Source organism: Musca domestica, unplaced genomic scaffold (genome assembly GCF_030504385.1).
Source record: "Musca domestica strain aabys unplaced genomic scaffold, Musca_domestica.polishedcontigs.V.1.1 10, whole genome shotgun sequence".
In the NCBI taxonomy this organism is placed as follows: domain Eukaryota; kingdom Metazoa; phylum Arthropoda; class Insecta; order Diptera; family Muscidae; genus Musca; species Musca domestica.
This window is the reverse complement of record NW_026712115.1, coordinates 8,865,876-8,887,461: the sequence shown is the minus strand read 5'-3', so window position 1 is coordinate 8,887,461 and position 21,586 is coordinate 8,865,876. Positions and strand designations below refer to the sequence as shown.

Sequence of the window (21,586 nt, the reverse complement as noted above, 5' to 3'; positions counted from 1 at the left end):
GACAAAAACTGTAGATTTTGTCGATGCATACGTCGCAATAAGCATTTTGAAAACACCTAAATTTGAATATTTTCTGAATAATTTTTATATTATTGAAAAGAATACACACACATAAACAAATGAAGTTGACATATTAAGCCAGAATAATAAAAAAATTGAAATCATATGGTAGTTCTGCCCTACCTTGAATTCATTGTACCATGGAATAAACTGCAAATAAAATCATATATTAAAAGGGTTGGCAACTCTTTTAGATGCACAGCTGATAGATTGTTTACATTTGTGTTTGATCACAGACATTTTGTGCGTTGCTCCTTTTAGTGAATAGCCCTATTGTGTCAATGTTTGTTTCCAAACGTTTTTTGAACTATCGAACCACTCCTGATAAATCAAACCATTGGAGCTACGAAAAATCTTCAGTTGAATACAAAAGGGAGATAATAGACAATATTTGGGAGAGCTGTACAAGTATTGGATCTAATCTCCCAGTTGCCAATTTGTATAAAAAGGAATAATAAAGCCTATTTCTGGTATGGAAACAACGCAAAACGTATACCTAAACAGATGCATTTTTCATCTTATTTTCTAATTGTTTCAGCTAATCGCAGTAATAACTAAACTAGGAAATCCTACATTAACGAAGTCGGTTAAGATTTGCAAAGATGGGTGAACGCAAGGGACAGAATAAATATTACCCCCCGGATTATGATCCACGAAAGGGAGGTCTTAATAAATTCCAAGGCACACATGCCCTTCGTGAAAGAGCCCGGAAAATTCACCTGGGCATAATTATTATACGGTTTGAAATGCCCTATAATATTTGGTGCGATGGTTGTAAAAATCACATTGGAATGGGAGTGCGATATAATGCGGAAAAGACCAAAGTGGGCATGTACTATTCCACGCCAATCTACAAATTTCGCATGAAGTGTCATTTATGTGATAATCACTTTGAAATACAAACGGATCCAGGTAATCTGGATTATGTGATATTGTCTGGTGCCCGAAGGCAAGAAAATCGATGGGATCCAACACAGAACGAACAAGTTGTACCAGAGACCAAGGAGGTACAAAAGCGTTTGTTTGATGATGCGATGTACAAACTGGAACATCAGGCTAAGGATATAGTTGCCGGTGAAAAGGCAAAGCCAATATTGGAGAAATTGATAGATCGAAATAAAACACTTTGGAATGATTGCTATGAGGCAAATTGCAAATTAAGATCAGAATTTAGGGTATGTATACAACGTCACTAAGTGCCTGTTTCTGTAAGACCATTCAAAGGTATTAAGAAAAAAAAAACAATGATTGCAACAACTGTGTGCATTTTCCATTTTTTTATTTGCTTTCGCATTCGATTCAACATACTTAAACGGACCCAAAAAATACTGAATTTAAGTAAATTGACCAATTATTCATTTTAATTGCAGAGCAAGAAAAAAGAACTCAAGGCCCTCAAGGAAATTGATGATAAATTACTGGCAAAAAGTAGCTTGGACATTGATTTACTACCCGAAACGCAACAAGATCGTCAAATGGCTTCTTTAATGAAACTGCAAAGTAAATCTGCCCATGAACGCGAAGAAGAAAGACGTCTAGATATCCTAATGAAACCTGCCTTACCTAGTGCCACACAGACTACATTCGGTGGTTTGAAGAGACAAAAAGCTTTAAATTCACAACTGCAATATGAGCAATTGGGTATAAAAAGAAAATTAAACACAGCTGAAACTGAAGCAAATACAAGTGAGGAGTTTGTTGAGGCTAAAAAGGTATCAAACCCAAGTGAGGTTCGTAATGAAAACGAAAATACCAAGGACAAGTCCAGAGATGATGAAAACATTTCTCAACACCAAACAGTTCCTGTATTAGTAGATTTACCCAAAAGTTTAGCCTTAGTTTGTGATTATGCCAGTTCAAATTCATCGTCGCCGTCTCCATCCCAACATTCAGATAATGATGGTGAATAAAGAGCTGTATCTATTGTATATTCTTAATTTTATATTTTATTAACATAACATTTATTAATACCAATTATGAAAAGTGAACAAAAATATATTATAAATATTTCATATATCAGTTTCTAATGATAATGCTGGCATCATTTCTTGTGCAAGATCATCAACAGGGCCTGGGGGAGTGTCATCTGTAGCATAGAGTATGGTCAAAGCACGATTACACCACTCAACGAAGATATTATTCTGCACTGACTCATTGAGGCTAGGAAAAAAGAGAAAAAGTAATACATTAAAAATTCAAAATTATAAAACAATGAATGATGTGCTTCAATGGCACAGTTAATGTAATTAGAATTCCACGAAGGACGTGAAGTATAAATACATAATAATTCGACTGCACAAATCTGATTTGTTTTTTTAAAATCAACTCGTATGCATCCATTGTAGTCATACATGCCAAATTAAGAGCAAATCATGAAAAAATATTAAAGTGAAGCTTCAAAAATACAGTAGCAAAAAAAGTCATAGGCATATTTGATTGGAGATTTATACTGGTTATGAAAGCTTCAGGAAATGATCTTGCTCTGCTGTTTTGACTATAACAAGCGCCATCTTGATGTTAACTAAACAAAATAAAATAGGGAGTATAGTTTTAGGCGGCCAACATTTAGCTCAATGCTGAATGTGATTTTAGAATGTTTACAGAACTAATTTAAAGAAAAGTTAATGTGACTGGTATTAAAATATATTTAAACAGTAAAACATATAATTCAATTAGAGTTAGAAGACACGAAAAATGGTCACCACTTACTAACAGGGCTTAATACAGGGTGAAATTAAAAAACTGCAACCAATTTCAAACTCCTGTCATTTCTAAACCACTCGTCCGACAGCTGTTAAAATTATTCCAATCACAGCTCATTATATTGTTTACAAACGTACGTAAGCATTTTGATGAGAATTTTATAGGAAAAAAGTTATTCGTGATTGAATTCAAGCGTGATAGTGTGATGTTTTTAAATTGGAAAACCACAAGTGGATATCGTTAGTTAGACCACTCCAGCGTTTAAATGTGAATAAATCTTTTGTGTCTCGTGCCATGGCTCGTTACCGTTATACCGGTAGCGTAGCCCGACGTCAAGGAAGTGGACCGAAGAAAACAGCAACATCAGCAGAAATGGTTCTAAAAGTAAAGAAGCGACTTGGTCGAAACCAGCGTCGCAGTGAACATATCGCAATATTCCATTCGGCAAATATTGAAAAATAAGATCGGGATAAAGCCATTAAAATTCCAAAAAGTGCAAGAACTTACACCACAACAAAAAGAAAATTGATTCAAAAGAGCTAAAGAGTTGCTTCGCTTGGCCGAAAGTAAACTGCCGAATTTGGTTTTCTCCGGTGAGAAGACATTAGTTGTCTAGCAGTTTGTAAAGAAACAAAATGATCGTGTTTACTTACCAAAGAGGTCAGCTGAAAATGTGCATCTTCGGTTGGTGTGGGTGTCATAACTGTCGATGGTCGCTCTCCGCTCGTATTAATGATATTATGAAAGGTGTATTAAAGCTTTGGAAAAGCGCTTCCCTTGACAAGCGCTTCGCCGGGATAGGCCAAAATACCGCAGAGCAACATTCGGGCAGCGTGTGACGGTTTCATTGGCCGTTTGAAGGCCATAATTCGTGCCAAAGGTGACCAATTCGAACAAATCTATCAAATCAGTTTTTTCTCACCCTGTATTTCATATTGAAAACAAATATATTCCTAAAACCAAGTTCTACGTATTCTATATGGTACACCAATTCCTCAGAAACTGCAAGAATCTACAAGTTGCACAATATTAGGCAATTTTCGCTTTGTAAAATGAAAATTTGAAAAGTTTTACCAGTTTTTGGTAGGAAAACCCCCTTAGAAATTTGGAAAATTTCTGACGTTTACCACTTTTTCTACATCTTAAAAGCCGAACTAAAATAGTTCGGTGGATGTGTCGATAAGTATGGTATTTTGTATTATCGGCAAGTAAATAATCTCTACGCAAAAGTGTAATTTTCATTTTATTGAAAGCATCATAGAGCTTTCAAGGACACAATACATTATTTGATAGATCAATTTTGTTGATCTTTACCACCATAATTACTATACCAAGAACTTCTCTCAAAATATGTTATTCATTTGAGTTATTATCAAATATGGGTCTAGAGATTTCGTCCAATCTATTGATGCATTTTAGTATTTTAAATTGATTTTTTTTTTTTTGGTGGGTACTTACATAACTTCAATTTCGGCCAATTTCTTATAATATGTATCTCTTTCATGTTCAACAGACAGTATTTGCTCGGCCAATTGTTCTTGTGTCTCTTGCAGGGTGCGTATTGTCGAAGGTGATACCTGGCGTTCGCCATGTTGTTGTGTACCTTTAGGAGTTTTCAGCATGTCTGGTTTTGCCGCAGGCGTTTTGGCGCTACCCAATGTTTGATTGCCAGGCTTCTTAATAGGTTTCGGAGCATTTTGTGCTGCTGCCGCCATGGCAGCTGGAACTCTCAGGTTCTCCTTACCGGCCGAATGAGTATCGAAGAACTTTTTGAACCATTGTAGAAATTCGAAATTATCTTGAAACTTTCCCTTCATTAAGCGATCAATGGGAACAGATTTATCGAAATTAAGTTTTATGAATGCCGCTTGGAATAGTTTCAAATTGTAGAGAAATTCATGTTCCAATTTCGCAGATGTTTTGATTCGTTTCAAACCAATGCAATTGGGAAATAATAATTCCATCATTTGACAGTAGGCCACACCTAAGGATGTAAAAGGAAAAATTAATCATGCACAAAGCATTCAATCTTCCTTATAATTACTCACCGGAGCACAGCTCTTCAATTTTCTTGTGTTGGCCATGAACTGTACTGTTAACCCACTCCAGCATATCATGACGTGACATTTTGTCCACTGTGGCGCTGGTAAGAGCCACAGTTGGCTTCAGTTCGGTTTTATTCATGCTGAGGGGGAAGTTTTGTTCTAATTTTATTTTTGACTAATTAAATATTTAGATGGCGATCGATGAATGATTCGATTTGTAATGAAGATCAATATCTAACGGTATCACGATTAATGTGTTATGTAAATTGTTTTTTTTTTTTCTTCTTATAATGTTGGTACCGGCACTAACTCGCTGGATGTGTGCTTATGTCTCCTACTTTGATCGATATGAATTCGGTTTTTGTTTGTGGGTAGGTAGGTATGTATGTACTGCAACTCTTCTTTTTTCTTGTTGCACTCTATTCTTAGGATTCTCACAAATGATGAGTGCAGAGACGGGATTTGTGAATGCATGCCTTGTGCAAAAAACAATGCAAATAAAATCCGAATGACAGGCAAAGGATAGCAAAACATGGAAAAACACAGTGGTGGCTAAATGTTACCGTATACATGTGTACATATGTATGTAGAAGGGATGATCTCTTTGTTGATACTTAGATATTTTGGGATCATTCAGCCAATTATTAACTATTACCTTTTTTAATTATTTTATCATGCAAAATATAGAAAACATTTTGCAAATAATCTTTAAGTACCTAAATAAAAATACCTATAATAAATAAAAGTACCTAAATAAAAATAAATCCTAAATAAATCCTCCTTGCGAAAATAAGAAAATAATTCGCAAAAGTATGATACAGAAACGAAAATACGAGACACGAAGCAGTCGAAAGCATGTGTTTTATGAAATTTATTAAAACGTATTCTGAAATAAAATCTTGTGATCTAAGAAAGCATAACTTTGCTGCTGCTTTTCCATAACTAAGTCGACATAAGCATTTTGTTGGTCACAGTCAGAGATGCCAACTGCTCCGACTTAAAAATCCCTAGTGATAAGTTTAAAAAAACACTATGAGAATTTGTAAAAACAGAAGAAAGAAGAAAAAAAAAAACAAAAATCATAATTATATTTATGTTATTTTAATCTGTCTTGAACATAAAGCAAATAAAAAATCAGTAAAAGTACGTTTATATATATGAGGGTTAACCCACTGGATTTGGATTTAAATTGTCATATCCATTACTTTTACTTCAAATAAATCCTCTCAAAGTAGGTTAACCCTACAAAAAGTTCTAACGTAAACATGGCATAAGTTCGGTTGGACCAAATTTGCAAATTTTCAAAAAAAAAAAAAAAAAAAAAAAAAAAAACGTTTGCAAAATATTCCTAAATTTATAAAAATATTAAAAATGGACTACGGAAATTTTCTGTCAAAGACGGTAGCACTCATTAGGCGCCTCGAATAGGAAATTTGAAAAAATTCCAGTGAATAATGTCGTTAAAATCATCAAATATAGGGAGGTACCATTATATGGGGGCTATACAAAGACGTGGACCTGCATAGGCAATTTTCTGTCGTAGATGGTAGTACCCATTAGGAACTTTAAATTAGAAATTTGAAAGATTTCCGACGAAAAGATAGTTATATGGGATACAGTTATATGGGGTCTATATCAAAAATTAGACCTACATTGACAGTTTTACGGAGGGATGTTTCTTACGTAAGGGGAACATATGCTGCCAATTTACAAATTGTGACTAAAGCAGCCAAAAAAAACTTAAAAATATATATACTTTTGAAAACAAAGACCGTCTATGGGGAGGCACTAGAATGAGTGAGTTTATATAGGCGCTCTCTTCGCGAACCTTATTCATACTTATAACTTAGGACGCTATACGTTTGGCCTAACAGCGATATGTCGATAACACCTTTTAGGCTTATCAAATATATATCCTCTGCAGCGTTAAAAGAAAATATCCTATGCCATTATCATTACATAATTTCACTATATCATATGTCCGTAATATTTATATATTAACATTTCTAAATTTTAATTTCCGACTCTGCTCAATTATATTGCTCATTCTGCCCGCTCGATGGAGGGTCTTGTACATATCTGCAAACGTATTAATCCGTAATTATTATTAATAGGAAATTACGCAGCAAGCCATTTATGACTTGTCGACGAATGACACACCATTATGGTATTTAACGGCTAGAGTCAATGTTATTATGTTATCATGAAAGACACTGAATTTGTGGTCAGAACATTCATATATGTATATCTATGGTATTCTGCAGAATATTTAAATTAACTAATAATGGGTTATTTGGCTCGTGCAGCTTCCAAGTTCTTGCTGCGTGACATATTATAATATTGTACATAAATATGTAGGCTCCATTACAGTACATTTTTATTGGTAAACGTAGCAAAAGAGAGAGCTATCAAAAATTGTTTTTATACGCTTTCATAAAAAAATTGTTGAAGAAGTACGGGAACGGAAAAGTTTTACAAAAATGAATCTAATTAATCTTATACGGGGTGAGATAGAAAAGCTGCAACAAAGTCAAACGCCATAATTTTTACATTTTTTTAAATTTTATTGAATGAAAGAAAAATGTCGGAAATAGTATTAAATTTTAGAATAAGTTTAGATCTGTTCGAATTGGTCACCTTTGGCACGAATTGTAGCCTTCAAACGGCCAATGAAACCGTCATATGCTGCCCAAATGTTGCTCTGCGATATTTTGGGCCATTTCGGGCGAAGCGCTTGCTTGAGGTGATCGACACTTTGGTATTTTTTAGTGCCAACCTTGTTTCCAAAATACCCCAAACAAGGATTGGTATCCGGAGATGTTGGGGGCCATTTTGCCCTGGAAATGAAGCGAGGAAAATCATTTTGTAACCATTCTTGGGTCGCGCGAGATGAATGCGATGGTGCTGAGTCCTGTTGGAATGTCCAAGGTCTGCTGCCAAAATGTTTGCATGCCCAAGTATTTCATACACCCTCCAGAATATTTTCACAATGATATTTGACACTTATTCCGAAGCCGCGGTCGATTAATACGAGCGGAGAGAGACCATCGGCAGTTATGGTGGCCCACACCATCACCATGCCCGCCGCTTGAGGGTGCACATTTTTAGATGACCTCTTTGGCAAGTAAACACGATCATTTTGTTTGTTTACAAACTGCTGGACAACGAATGTTTTCTCATCGGAGAGAATCCAATTCGGCAGTTCACCACTTTCGGCCAAGCGAAGCAACTCTTTAGCTCTTTTAAGTCTATTTTCTTTCTGTTGCGGTGTAAGTTCTTGCACTTTTTGGAATTTCAATGGCTTATCCCTGAGCTCATTTTTCAATATTTGCTGAATGGAATATTGCGATATGTTTAGCTCACGAGCCATTTTTCGGTCACTGTGACGCGGGTTTCGATCAAGTCGCTTCTTTACTTTTCGAACCATTTCTGCTGATGTTGCTGTTTTCTTTCCTCCACTTCCTTGACGTCGGGCTACGCTACCAGTAATAACTTTTTTCCTGGAAAATTCTTACTAAAATGCTTTGGTACGCTTGTAAACTATATAATGAGCTGTCATTGGAATAATTTTAACAGCTGTCGGACGAGTGGCTTAGAAATGGCAGCAGTCTGAAGTTGGTTGCAGTTTTTTTCATCTCATCCTGTATATGTTGTACTATAAACCGTTTCCTTTCAGATGACAAACTTTGTGAAGTGCCTTAAAGTATGTTATAACCAGTAAGGAAAGCTCAAATGTCGGGAGGGACCGACTTTGCAAATTTAGTAGTACTATGCATATTTAGTAGTACTCTCGTAAAAAAAGGTTTATATGCAATTTGTGAGCTCTATGGCATATCTGGTACAAAATATCATTATGGTAGAGTGCATATTCCGATAGTTGGAGATTTAAAAACAAAATCATATGAAACATATGTATGGAGCAAATTTGAAATTCTTCCTTCTATGTTAAACTCGGTTGAATTTCGAAAATTCACTTCATTTGGGCTTATATTAGCTATTTGTGCACAATAAACCAGAAATCGAATATCTGAGCCGATCTTCATAAAATTGAAAACAGGTATTTCTTGGCTGCATCTGATATCTGGTACCAAATATTATTCTTGTATCGTGCACCAAATATGAAGTACTTATTTCTATACTAAATTCGGTCTAAAGTGTCAAAATTCACACCATTTGGACTGATATTAGCCATTTGGTGCACAAAAAACCTAAAATCGGATGAAGATATGTATGGGAGCTATATCCAAATCGGAAACGATCTTGATAAAATTCGAATCATTAATTGCTAGGCTCTATCTGATATCTGGTGAAAAATATCAGTTTCGTGGTGTACATATTACGAATGTGAGGGACTTAAACACCAAATCAGATGAAACATATATATGGGAGCTATAGCTATATCTCAATCGATTTTCACCAAATTTGAAGCACATGCTTGTAGGCTGAATTCGGTCGGATGTAGCAAAATTCACACCATTTGGACTGATATTAGCCATTTGGTGAACAAGAAACCTAAAATCGGATGAAGATATATATGGGAGCTTTATCTAAATTTGGACCGATTTTCACCAATTTCAATAGGGTTTGTCCTTGAGCCAAACAAATGTCATTTAGAAAATTTCATCTCAATCGAATAATAAATGCGACCTGCATTTTGTTTATAAAAATACATGGGCAGACGGACGGACATGCATAAATCGACTCAAAATGTTATTCTATGCTGATCACCAAAAGGAACTATGGGCTTGTCTCACAAAGACATAATACCCTTACCACAATGTGGTGTAGGGTATAAAAATGCATAATATAAATGTAAAAAATGTAGATTTACATAAGTCTCTAACATTATGTATAAGGCTATATACATACGTAGCCATTGAGTCAAAAATGAACTTCTTCGAGCAATGGCAAAAAGTTCCATTACCAAATAATGGGGGTTTAATCCGTTTTAGTAAACGGAACTGATTACAAATTAATCTAATCTAACTCATTATATTTACAAATTCATATCAAGCTAAATGTAATTTGTTCATTGCATATTAATGTGAAATTATAAAAGCTTTGTGAGCGGCTATGACATCTCTTTCTGATATGTCACCAAATATGCCATGCCATGATGCCAAGTTGCTTGTGTATCATCTTCTCTACACCTTGGCTCGTATTTTATTTCCAACACACTGGTAATGCGCTAGATTGTTTGTTTACAGTAAATTTGGAAGACCCCCATTATTTTGAGACTGCTGGTAATACAGAAAATAGTTAAAATAGAAAATATTTAAAAAATAGAAAATAGTACATTTCAGGACCAGTGAACGGCAGTACAATTGCTGTTTACAATGATGCTTTCCGTTAATATTAAAGATATTTTTTGGCATGGCTCACTGGTTAAATAAATGCGGATTAAACAATAATCAGTCTTTGTTGGGTTGATCCACCGTGGAAGAATATAGGTAGCCGCATCGACACAACTGATGGGACAATGAACTGCCAAACCAATTTGAATATGTATATGGAAATTTTTGGAATGAAAAGTTATTAAAATTTATAAAATTTTCATCATCACAACCTCCGATTGGCGTTGTATAGGAAAACATTTGCAAATCTACTCACTTTAAAAAAAAAAAAAACAAAACTTACAACCAATTGATATTTTCAATAGTTGTTTCTGTTCTACTACTCCTTTTAAGTTGTTAATTGTCACAATATCCCATAAAAACAAAATAAAATAAAATATTTTTTTATTTTTTTTGAAAAATCTTTAAAAATAAGAAATAAGACTTGAAAACTATCGTCTTATTTACAGTTCTCTCTTGTAGCCAGTAATTTTCTTCACCTTCTCCACTTTCTTAACAAATTCAATAAAATCTAGATATAACACATTTGAAACCTCCATGGCCGCAAAGTGGCCACCCTCCTTGTAGTAGGTGCTGTGTATCAGATTTTTGTACTTATCCTTCAATTGAAGATCCAAGAAATGCATCATTTCATTCTGAAAGCGGGCACAGCCAGTGGGTACATTCGTAGGAACGCGATCCAATTTCAAAGCACGTTGTTCCTCGGACACTGCCTCTTTGTAAATACGCACCGATGTGGTAATGGAATTTGTTAGATAATAAATCATGACATTATCCAGCAGAGCGTCTAATTTATAACGTTTCTTGAGACCACCATCGGGCAGATGACGATAGGTGGCATTTGTCCACGTTGAGAATTTTTCCAGTATATAGGCTGCCAAGCCGATTGGATTGTCATGCAAAGCACTTCCCAATGTATCGGGTTTGGTGGACTGTAAATGGGCATAACCAGTTTCTTCCAAGAGATATTGTATTTTTTCTGATACTGGCGAAAAGAAGTCTTCGTAGCCCTTTGGTGCAAAGAGTCCAGGGAAAGTGCCAGCTATCAAACCTTTTACCATTGATTTGGGACTTGAAACAGTGCACATATTCGAGTGGTAGCCAAGCACATTCTCCGGAAACAGTGTGGCAATGTGTGAGCCAATAATAGAACCCCAATCACCGCCTTGAATAAAGAATTTTTTATAACCCAAACGTAACATCAGATTTCTCATCATTACAGCGATTTGAGCTGGACCAAGACCACGTTTCGATGTGCCCTGAAATGAATAAAAAAGTGTACATTTGTATGTGTGTGTGTATTACAACATAAATTTGTATCTATATGTGTTGCTTTATTTATTTATTGAAAGGTTGAGTTGCATTAACTAACCTGTCGTATAATTTAATCTTTGGACTATTATTTATAATTGATTATAAATAAGCATTAACAATGTATTATTTTAATTAGAAATTGTTTTCTACAGCATTTGCGGAAATAATATGTACATTAGGTATAAAACTTTTTATAACCTTCCCCATAATATATGTGAAGGGTATATTAAATTTGCCATTCCGGTCGCAACTCCTCCAAATAAGCATTGTAGACCCTTCAAAGTGTGTATATTCTTGATCAGCATAAAATTCTATATCAATTTAGCTGTCTGTCTGTTCGTAGGTCCGTAGAATTTTTTATATCGCTTTGGTATAGCCCCTATATAACGGTACCGTAAGATTTAAGGTGTTTTGGGTGTTCCAATCATTGTTTTAAGTCGAATTTGCTTTAAACTGAAGTTTGTATTCCCAGTATGTAGAGAAATCCCCACAAAGAATAGGCCGAAGTCGAAGCTTTGAAATAGTCCTCATATAACTGTTTCTTAGAATCTTTTACGTCTACGTTTCCCACCCTTATGGGGGTAGCACTCGTTTTTTATCGTATAGCCCCCAAATAATAGTGCCTCCCGATATTCGGTATTTTGACGATTTAGATCATATTACATTTAAGACAGAATTGTCTTAAACTGGGTACTTTAAGTTTGTAACGGATTCCACCTCCTATGGCCCAACATTGTCTATATAGGTTAATTTTTCTTATTGCCCCATATAATTGTACCTCCCCACAATTAAAGCCAATTTTTCAAACGGAATTGTTTAATATTCGAAATTTAAAACTTGTAACGTTGATTTGGGATTCTGACGGTTTTGGCCAAATTTCCCAGTGAAGTCGTGGAAAATTCGGTATGTGGAGTTTATAATGGGTTCTGTCTTCTTTGACAGAAGACTGCTGGGGCTGGATTCTTGTTCTATGAAGATATGAAGTGAAAAATATTTCCTTTATACAATTTCTCACTTGACATTTCTTTCCTTTAAAAAAAAATTCATTTCACATTTTCATAGAACAAGAATTGAGGCCCTGGATTATTAATATTTTTTATCACTGATATTACAAAATATTTGAGGTTTTGTTGGGTTTAGCCACATTTTTAAACAGATTCTTTTCTAATTTGATTTAGATTTTGGATTTAAATCCCGAAATAGATAACAACCACTGTAGCAGGAAAATGGTACCATCAACATTACGTTATTCTTAAGACTTTACCAACCGATTTCACTGGCATAAATTCAATATTCAATCCCAATTCTTTTATATTTAAAACGGTGGAGGGTGGGTTTGAGGTTCAGCCATTCCAAACTTAATGCTTTTTTACTTGTTTTTTTTTTTTAATTGTGTCAGTGCGGAAACTATACGACTTTGGAATGTACCGTAAAAGTAATCTGGAACCCAGTGATGTTTTACGTTAATATGTAGATTTTACACCGGATTTAAAATAAAACGGGTTGAATAAATCCGGTTTAAGCAAATCCTGATAATTTGGGTTAATCGAGATAATAGATAATTTAATGCGGTATGGGTTGAAAATGTTAGGGCGACATTCTCTTAAATTAAAACATTAAGGAAAAAGTTCAAAAAAATCTCAAATAAACTAAATGTTGCATTTGTTATTATTAAATTTGAAGTCACAATGAACTAGCTTGTGAGGTATCTGATCGTATTATTTAGATAAGACATAGGTCAAGGTGTGAAAATGGACGCCACAAAGGGTCAAAATCTTGCAATCAACCTGTGGTCATTGTCCGATTTGAATCATACTTAGCACATTTTAATATTTTTGGCTATTTTGAAACCATTGTTAAAATGGAATTTATTGGTCTTTTAATTCTGGTACCTCTTAAAGGGCATAAATATTACCAAAAGAAAACCAACAAAGAGAGTCCAAAAGTCCCCCCTTGCATATTAAGTAGAGTTTCATTTAACAAATAAAAATATAACAAATCTGATGAACAATATATATGGGTCTATTGCTATATCTGAACAAATTGGACGAAGATATATGTGGGGCTAAATCCAAATCTGAACCAATCGCGATTAAATTTGGGAGACGTATTTCTGTGCTGTATTTGTTACATTTCCCCTAATATCGTTGTTACAGAGTTCATGTTACGGCTGCAGAGGACAAAAATAACAAATCGGATGAAAAATGTATATGGGGGATATAACTATATCTGAACCGATTTCGATCAAATTCGGCATACACATTTTCAGGCCTAATTTGGGTGTATATGCAAAATTCCATACAATTCGGGCTGATATTACACGTTTGGTGCACAATAAAAAGCAAATCGGACGATGATATATATGGGAGCTATATCTAACTTTTTTTGTGTAAAATTTCATCTGGATCGAGCAATAAATACGGCTTGTACTTTGTTTACAAAAATGCATGGACAGACGGACAGACAGACGGACGGGCATGCATAAATCGACTCAGAATGTGATTCTCTGCAGATCATCAAAAGGAACTATGGGTCTATCTCGTTTCCTTTTGCTCGTTACGGACAAATACACAAAGACATAATACCCTGACAACCTTGTGGTGTAGGGTATAAACATAAAAACCTCATAATGAGAGATGGAACTTTCCAATATTGTTAAAACTTGGCAAATAATGTTTAGATAAAATATAGGTCAAGCCTAATACTTCAAAAAAAAAAAAAAAAAATGAATCGCGTATCCGTGGTAGTATTGACGTCAGACTTAAGTCAAGAGCGAACATCGGAAAAAACATTGATTCACTGTGTATTGTCCTCCCCCCCCCAAAAGATAATGTGAAATCAGTGTCCAATTTACTTTAAACTTCGCATATCCCAATCGGTTCACCCCCTATGTTACATTTCCTACAAAGGGCCAACAATTTTAGTAAATTATATCTCTTGTTTCGTTCATTTATTTATGGAAACGCCCATATACTTTACGCTAAAAAGTTCTACCGCATTCGCTGCGTTGAAAACGAAAACGTAAACATATTTGGTAGATATGCAAAAATTATGGCACCGTGCGTGACAGCAATTCAAATTTATACATATTTTGAAAATAACTTATACTATCCAACAATATTAAAAAAAAACAACAAACAATTAGATATATTTCATTGCAAAATCTTATGTTTCTTCTCTGGAGAACTGGATTCGTAGAAGCCTATTTCGTGTGGGGACTAATAATAGCCAGGAAAGATCTCAGGATTTACTTAATAGTATGGTAGAGTAATTTTTTTCTTAGTGTGTCCCTTTATATCGAGACGGAGAAGACTACTTGCGGCCACGAGAGTTGAAGCTGCACTTCGGATCAGAATGGATACCAATCCGTAAACATCCTCCTCATCCGATTCAGTATGTGGACGAAGTTGGCAAGTGTAAATAAACCAGCGTCACTGAAAAGTTTATACTGCTGATCTCCTACATATATTACATCAAATTAAAAAGTTTCAGTCGAGTATGACAGATGTATACCCTCAGCAAAAGTTCGTTTATATTTTGACCTGCGTTATTATTATTATTCAAAATGTTGAGGTTCCGTGCAAGATTTGGACTATTTCGTCTACTTTCTTCACTTTATATGGGATATGTAATAACTTTTGAAAAATTTTAAAATGTGTGTGAGATACCAGACAAAGTGGACCGAAGTATTTCACTTCGTCTAATACTGATAAAAATATTGGAATGTAAATTTCATACGAATAATTGCAAATCAAAATTTAAAATTTTTGAGGAGGAGGTGCCAGAAGCATTGGGCAGATAAATTAGCGACTCTTTGTGAGGGTGGTATCTTGTGTTAGTAGAAACATTGAGATGTCTGAAATTGGAAGAGTATTGGATGCTTATTTCGCATTTTTGAGCGTTTGGTTATTCAAAATTTTGACCCTTTGTGGGGAAGGTACCAGAAGGAGTAAACCTATATTGGTTTACTCCTTCTGGTTCACAGATATTGAAGAAGAGTATCTAATGCAATTATTCAAAATTTTGACCCTCTTAGGGGAAGGCACCAGATGAAGTGGTCCGACAAATTCTATCTTTACATCTGATCTTGTACTAATAAAAATATTTGAATGTTGGAAATATTGGAAAATAATCGGATACTCATTTCGCGCTTAATGATATTCATTGTTATTCAAAATGTCGACCCTTTTGTGGGGGAGGTACCTGAAGAAGTAGATCGATATCTGCTCAATCTTCACACCTGACCTTGTGCTAGTAGAAATATTGGAATGTGTGAAATTTGAAGAAAATCTGATTAATTGTTCAAAATGTTGACCATTTGTGGGGGAGGAGTGGGCCGATGTTATCCATTTTTCCAGTTGACATAGTACTGATACAAACATTAAGTTTGCACAAAATTGGATTATATTTTTTTTGTTCTATACGATAAATTATAGTGGAGTTATTAGAAGGAGTGAACCGATATTACCCATCTCCCAATTCGATCTAAGTTTGACAATACTATGGCGATATACCAAGTTTGGATCAACTCGGATACTCCTTTCGATAGTTATCGTGCAAACTAATAAGAGAGACCGTACACAGCACAGCTTTAGGACAGATCGACTATAAATGTCCTGAAACGGATTTTGTGCAAAGGGAGGTCTAAAACCGTTATTTCGTTTAGGCACGTTTTGGCCGTATCAAATGGTCCTGAGATGAAAAAACTGCAACCAACTTCAGACTGCTGTCATTTCTAAGCCACTCGCCCGACAGCTGTTAAAATTTTTCCAGTCATAGCTATTATATTATTTACAAGCGTACAAAATCATTTTGGTGAGAATTTTCCAAAAAAAAAAAAAAAAAAAAAAATATTCATGATCCCAACATGCCAAAATGGCTTGAGAATAATATTACAATAAGCTTATGAACATAAGCCTTAAGCTTGAGAAAATCTTGAGAAAACATTGAAAAATGTTTGTGTTACAAGTATAGAATAATCGAAACGGAACCCTTATTTATAAGCTTACGAAAATAATATTATATTAAGCTTATTTGTGTAATAGTATAAAATATTTTTTTTTTAATTTTTAATCATATTTCACATTTTTTTCTTGATGGACATCCCAGTAGTCACTGCCTCATGTGGCCTTCATACCCTGACGCTTTTTTCTCCCTTATTTGAGCTTCTGCATCTCTTCCACTTAGACTACACATCGATTGAATTCCTGAAACTTTTTTGATGCTTCCAATCTGAAATGGGATTGGAATAATTTATGTGAAAGATTCCCGGATTTTTTATTCATCCATACCTTAAGAGTTCGGTCCAGAAATGGGTTCTAAATTCGCATGATTTTGTTTTTTACCAAAGAAAATAATTTCTTGCTGACAATTTTTACAAAAAATCCAAACTAATTTGTCAACAAAGGACAGATTTGAGAAAAGTTTGTGGAACATAAGTGTTTCTCAAGCATTGTTGAAAAATTATATTTTTATAATATTGTTCTCAAGCTGTATTGTATTTTTGGTATGTTGGGATGGGATTCAAACGTGATAGTGTGATTTCTTTATAATTGGCTGGAAAACCACAAGTGGAAAACCACAAGTCGTTAGAGCACTCCAGCATTTAAATATCGACAAATTTTGAAAAATAAGCTCGGGGTAAAGCCATTAAAATTCCAAAAGTGCAAGAACTTACACCGAAACAGAAAGAAAATGGACCCAAAAGAGCTAAAGAGTTGCTGTCGAATTTTTGGTTTTCTCCGATGAGAAAACATTCGTTATCCAGCAGTTTGTAAACAAACAAAATGATCGTGTTTACTTGTCAAAGAAGTCAGCTGAAAATGTGCAACTTCGGTTGGCCACCAGAACTCAAGCGCCGGCCATGGTGATGGTGTGAGCCGCCATAACAGCCGATGGTCACTCTCCGCTCGTATTAATCGGCCGTGGCATCAGAATAAATACCGAATATTATCGCGAAAAATTTCTGGAGGGTGTATTAAAGCCTTGGACTCGATCACCTCAAGCAAGCGCTTCGCCAGGAACGGGTCAAAATACTGCAGAGGAACCTTCGGGCAGTGTGCGACGGTTTCATTGGCAGTTTGAAGGCCATAATTCGTGCCAAAGATGACCAATTCGAACAAATCTAAACTTATTATACTAAAATTTGATGTTATTTCCGACATTTTTTGCTTTCATTCAATAAAATTTTTAAAAAAAAATATGACGTTTGACTTTGTTGGAGTTTTTTATATCACCCTTTTGTAGCCATATGGCTGTCACTCCTTCATCGTTCTTTACTAATTTAATTTGGTCACTAATTCAAAAAATTGCGTAGAAAATTCCACTATTGACCAAACTTGCATATGGTGGAAAATATCTCTTTGAAAATAAGTTTTTCTCAGTTTTTAGAAGTGGTCTAAATTTTGTTAAATCTTTCATACAATTCTACTACTTCAATTCCATTTCAAACTTACCTGTGACCAAGCAAATCCTGGCAAACTTGGCACAATGACATTGAAGATATATTTGTTGTTTTTGTCCTTTTTCGTTTGATGCAATTTATGGATTAGACTATAAAACTCCCGAACTGAGCTGGGCCAGCCATGAAGCAGGAGAACTGGATAATGGTGTCTATCGACGGTGTATTCATCATAGACCATCAAATGGAGGAAGTGCATACGTAGGCTGTATAGGATTTTTTTTAAATTAGAAGAGAATCACAAATCCAGGTGATAAGAAATGATTGACAGTTAACAAAAACAACAACATCAACGAATAGTGATAAGACACTCGGACACATGTTTGTGTATAAAAACCTTACCCTTGAATATCGGTGGTAAAGTGATTGAACTGCCATAGGAAAACTTCACGTTCACGCCAACGCGGCATATAGTCATCGCGCCAATACTCAACCAATTCTTGCAAGAACTTGGAATTGAAACCGTATTCGAAGTTAACATCTTCCAGAGGTTCAGTTAAATGCAAAGTTCTGTTAAGTAGTGATTTCAAATCGTCCAGTGTCTGAGGAAAAACGAAAATTAACACATCACACACACACGCAAACCACAATCAATCACTTGTTCGAAATCAATTTTAAAACATTATTCTATTACCGTATCGGAATACATTAAACGATTGCCAATTACTTCCGATGAATTGGCCAAATAGGCCTGCCAGTCTTTGGGTTCTTCTTCATCGCCCCACCATTGATTCAGCGGCAGTTGGGGTGCCTCCACATCACCCATTGTGTCGGAGATTTTCTTGTAGAGCATTCCGCCAGCCATGGCGAGCGCAAGGATCAAGATACGTGTTATGGGCGACATTGTTATCACCTGTTGTAGTGACGTGTCTGCGAAAATTTATTACCCAAGCGTGCCACCGTTATGTTCCAGGTATTATAGACAACTGCCATCCAAAGCATTTACTAGCGTTTATAGCACGGCGCGATTGAGTGCTGCTACTACAACCCTAATCGTCATTATTAGCTGGATTGTTTATTTGTTATTGTTTTCCCTATTGGCCGTCCGTCTGCTGTTCGGGTTCTATTCCTAAACAAAAACAGTGACGACGTATCTATTTAGACTTGAATATTGTTATCGCATGATAAGTGCATTAAGCCATAAACGATCTCTATGGGCGATCATACCCCACTTCGTCGTATCTCGTTCCAGCCACAAAATGTACGTATGTACGTACATTTTGTTCACATTGTTGTGGGCAGAAGTCGGTTTTGTTGTTTATGATACGTGTATGTACCTCTTTCGTCCGTTTATTCGTTGGCCCAGTGCGTCCATTGATTTGATTTGTTCTTATCAAATTCTTTTGGCGTTTTTGCTAGTGAATGAGTAAAGTACATCAATGAACACAATTATAGCACAGCGTTTAAGAGTATATTATATAACCAAACATTTTTTCCACTCATTTATACTCTTGCTCTATTTCGAGCGATTTTGCTCCGACTTTAATTTTTCATGACTCGGAAGAGCATCCACTCAAAACAAATGATTGAAGAGTATGCTCCGTAAAAAACTCCTACACTTCTAACAATCAAATCTAGCAATGCCCGTAAGCAAGTTTCGCTCCTGAGCGAAAATGAGCAATTCTGTGCTATGTATTTTCTAAATGTTCAGCATAATATTTTTTCATGATTGACCCTTGAGCAAAATTGAGCATACTCGATCTCGTTTTTTACTGGCAGGAGTGCTCCCACTCGAATTCGAGTAGAGAGTAAAATGTTGTTTTAGAATCTTCTAGAATGTTTTCAGGCAGTTATAATTAATATAGTTATTCCAATTGTAATAATTTAATGAAGAATTTTGTTGAGCCCATTAAACAAAGAACAAGGATAGCTAAAATTGAAATGAGGGTCACTGATGGAGTGTATGATGGATGTACCAAAGGGTTTTTGGAAACTCGCACTATAAGTTTACGAAGAGCACTAAAATGTACTACATTTGGTATTATGTAAACGGATAGAGCTAAAAACTTGAGATTAAGTATGAGAATCAACATTTGGAAAGTAAGTTTGATATATGAAGGTGGTTTAAGAAATGTGTACTTAATGTGCGAACTTTACAAAATGGTACTAAATTCGGAACAAATTGTTTAGGGTAAACGGATGAAGGATGAATTTTGAAATTTTGTATTGGGGTCTCTGTTGGTGGTAGGTTTGTGACAAAGAGGTGAGTTTGGAAATTTGCTATAAGTGCACGAAAAGTATTAAGTAGTACTATATTTGGTACAAATTGGTTTTGGGTGAACAGAGAGGGCTGAAATTTTGTATTAGAGTCGATATTAATGTGTAGCCTGGACATATGGAGTTGGTTTCGGAAATGTGTACTATAACTGCAGGGAACTTACTAAATTTGGTATTGGGTGAATAAATAGAACTAAACCCTTGAAATTTGATAAAGATGTCAGTGTTTGTGTCTGTGGTTGAGATATGGAGGTGGTTTTGAAAAGTACTAAATAGTAGCAAATTTGGTGTTGGTTGGTTGAGTGGTTAGTGTCTGTGGTTGGCAGAAGCAGCTGGTTTTGGAAATGTGTACTATAATTGTTCAAAAAGAACTAAGTGGTTTTAAATTGGGTATTGGGCGAATGTATGGGGCTGGAATTCTCAAATTTGATATTAAGGTCTCTGTTGATAAGTGGGATTGATATATAGTTTTTTTTTATTATTTTTTTTTTTTTTTTTGAAAATGTGTATTATAATTATACTGAAAGTATTAAAGGGTTCTATAATGGATCACTGTATCTGTGCTTAAGATATGGATGTGGTTTTAGAAACGTGTACTGTAGTTGTATAAAACTGGAATCTCGAAATTATATATTGAACTCTATTTTGGCATCTGGTTGGGGTTTTGCAAATAATTTACAAAAGTTCTAAATGGTACTAATTTTGGATTACTGTTGGTGTTGAGGATGTAGATGAAGAAGATGCATATTGGTTTGAATATGTTACTAAATTTGTTATTGGGTGAAGGGGTAGAGCTGAAATTTGTAATTAAGTTCACTGTCGGTTTCTAGGGTTTACATATGGAGACGTTAAAATAGTTTTAGGCAGAAAAATTTGAGGTTAGTCCATTCTGCAACGGTTTTAGTAGTGTCCTCCTCGGATTAAGAAATTTTGTCAAACTTAACAAATTGAAAAACTATTTGGCATTTGCCAGTGGTTGATAAAATTTATAAGGTATTTGAAAAATTTGAATGCGGATATGGTTCCCTAAAGAGAAGAAAACTTTAGCTATTGCACACGGTTATAATTTCACCGATTCTAGTTCCGCAGAAAACTTATTTTCTAATAACCAACCCACGCTTCCATCACAGTATTCGGCTGCAACAACTAACATATTTTTATTCCGTTTGTTACTCCTCGAAATACTCATGTCAGACCCAAGAAAGTATATATATTCTTGATCAGCGTAAAGTTCTAAGTCGATTTTGCGATGTCCGCCTGTCTGTTGTAATCACGCTAACGAATTGAAATAAAAGGCTAAAATTTTGCACACATGTTTATTTTGTCAATAGGCAGGTTAAGTTCGTAAATAGGTGATGAAGGTCCATGTTTTCATATAGCCCCCATATAACGGTACCCCCGATATTCGGTATTTTGATGATTTTAGCGACATT

General features: G+C 35.2%; 3 protein-coding genes across 3 annotated transcripts; 1 reads left to right on the top strand and 2 right to left on the bottom strand.

Moving 5' to 3' along the window:
* Positions 1–323: 323 nt before the first annotated feature.
* On the top strand, positions 324–2,068 carry LOC131803991 (coiled-coil domain-containing protein 130 homolog). The gene is made up of 3 exons (XM_059126075.1): positions 324–530; positions 599–1,235; positions 1,431–2,068. Exons 2-3 carry the CDS (start codon positions 663–665, stop codon positions 1,968–1,970), a joined length of 1,113 nt encoding a protein of 370 aa, XP_058982058.1. The 5' UTR covers positions 324–530; positions 599–662; the 3' UTR covers positions 1,971–2,068.
* On the bottom strand, positions 1,984–5,263 carry LOC131803993 (microtubule-associated protein RP/EB family member 2-like). Its single transcript, XM_059126081.1, has 3 exons — positions 4,812–5,263; positions 4,222–4,747; positions 1,984–2,220 (listed from the first exon to the last, which is right to left on the bottom strand). Exons 1-3 carry the CDS (start codon positions 4,945–4,947, stop codon positions 2,070–2,072), a joined length of 813 nt encoding a protein of 270 aa, XP_058982064.1. The 5' UTR covers positions 4,948–5,263; the 3' UTR covers positions 1,984–2,069.
* A 5,271-nt stretch (positions 5,264–10,534) lies between these two features.
* Positions 10,535–18,935, bottom strand: LOC101900491 (juvenile hormone epoxide hydrolase 1). The gene is made up of 4 exons (XM_005182317.4): positions 18,571–18,935; positions 18,279–18,478; positions 17,932–18,142; positions 10,535–11,421 (listed from the first exon to the last, which is right to left on the bottom strand). The coding sequence occupies exons 1-4, from the start codon at positions 18,778–18,780 to the stop codon at positions 10,606–10,608; spliced, it is 1,437 nt and encodes a 478-aa protein (XP_005182374.1). The 5' UTR covers positions 18,781–18,935; the 3' UTR covers positions 10,535–10,605.
* Between the last annotated feature and the right edge of the window lie 2,651 nt (positions 18,936–21,586).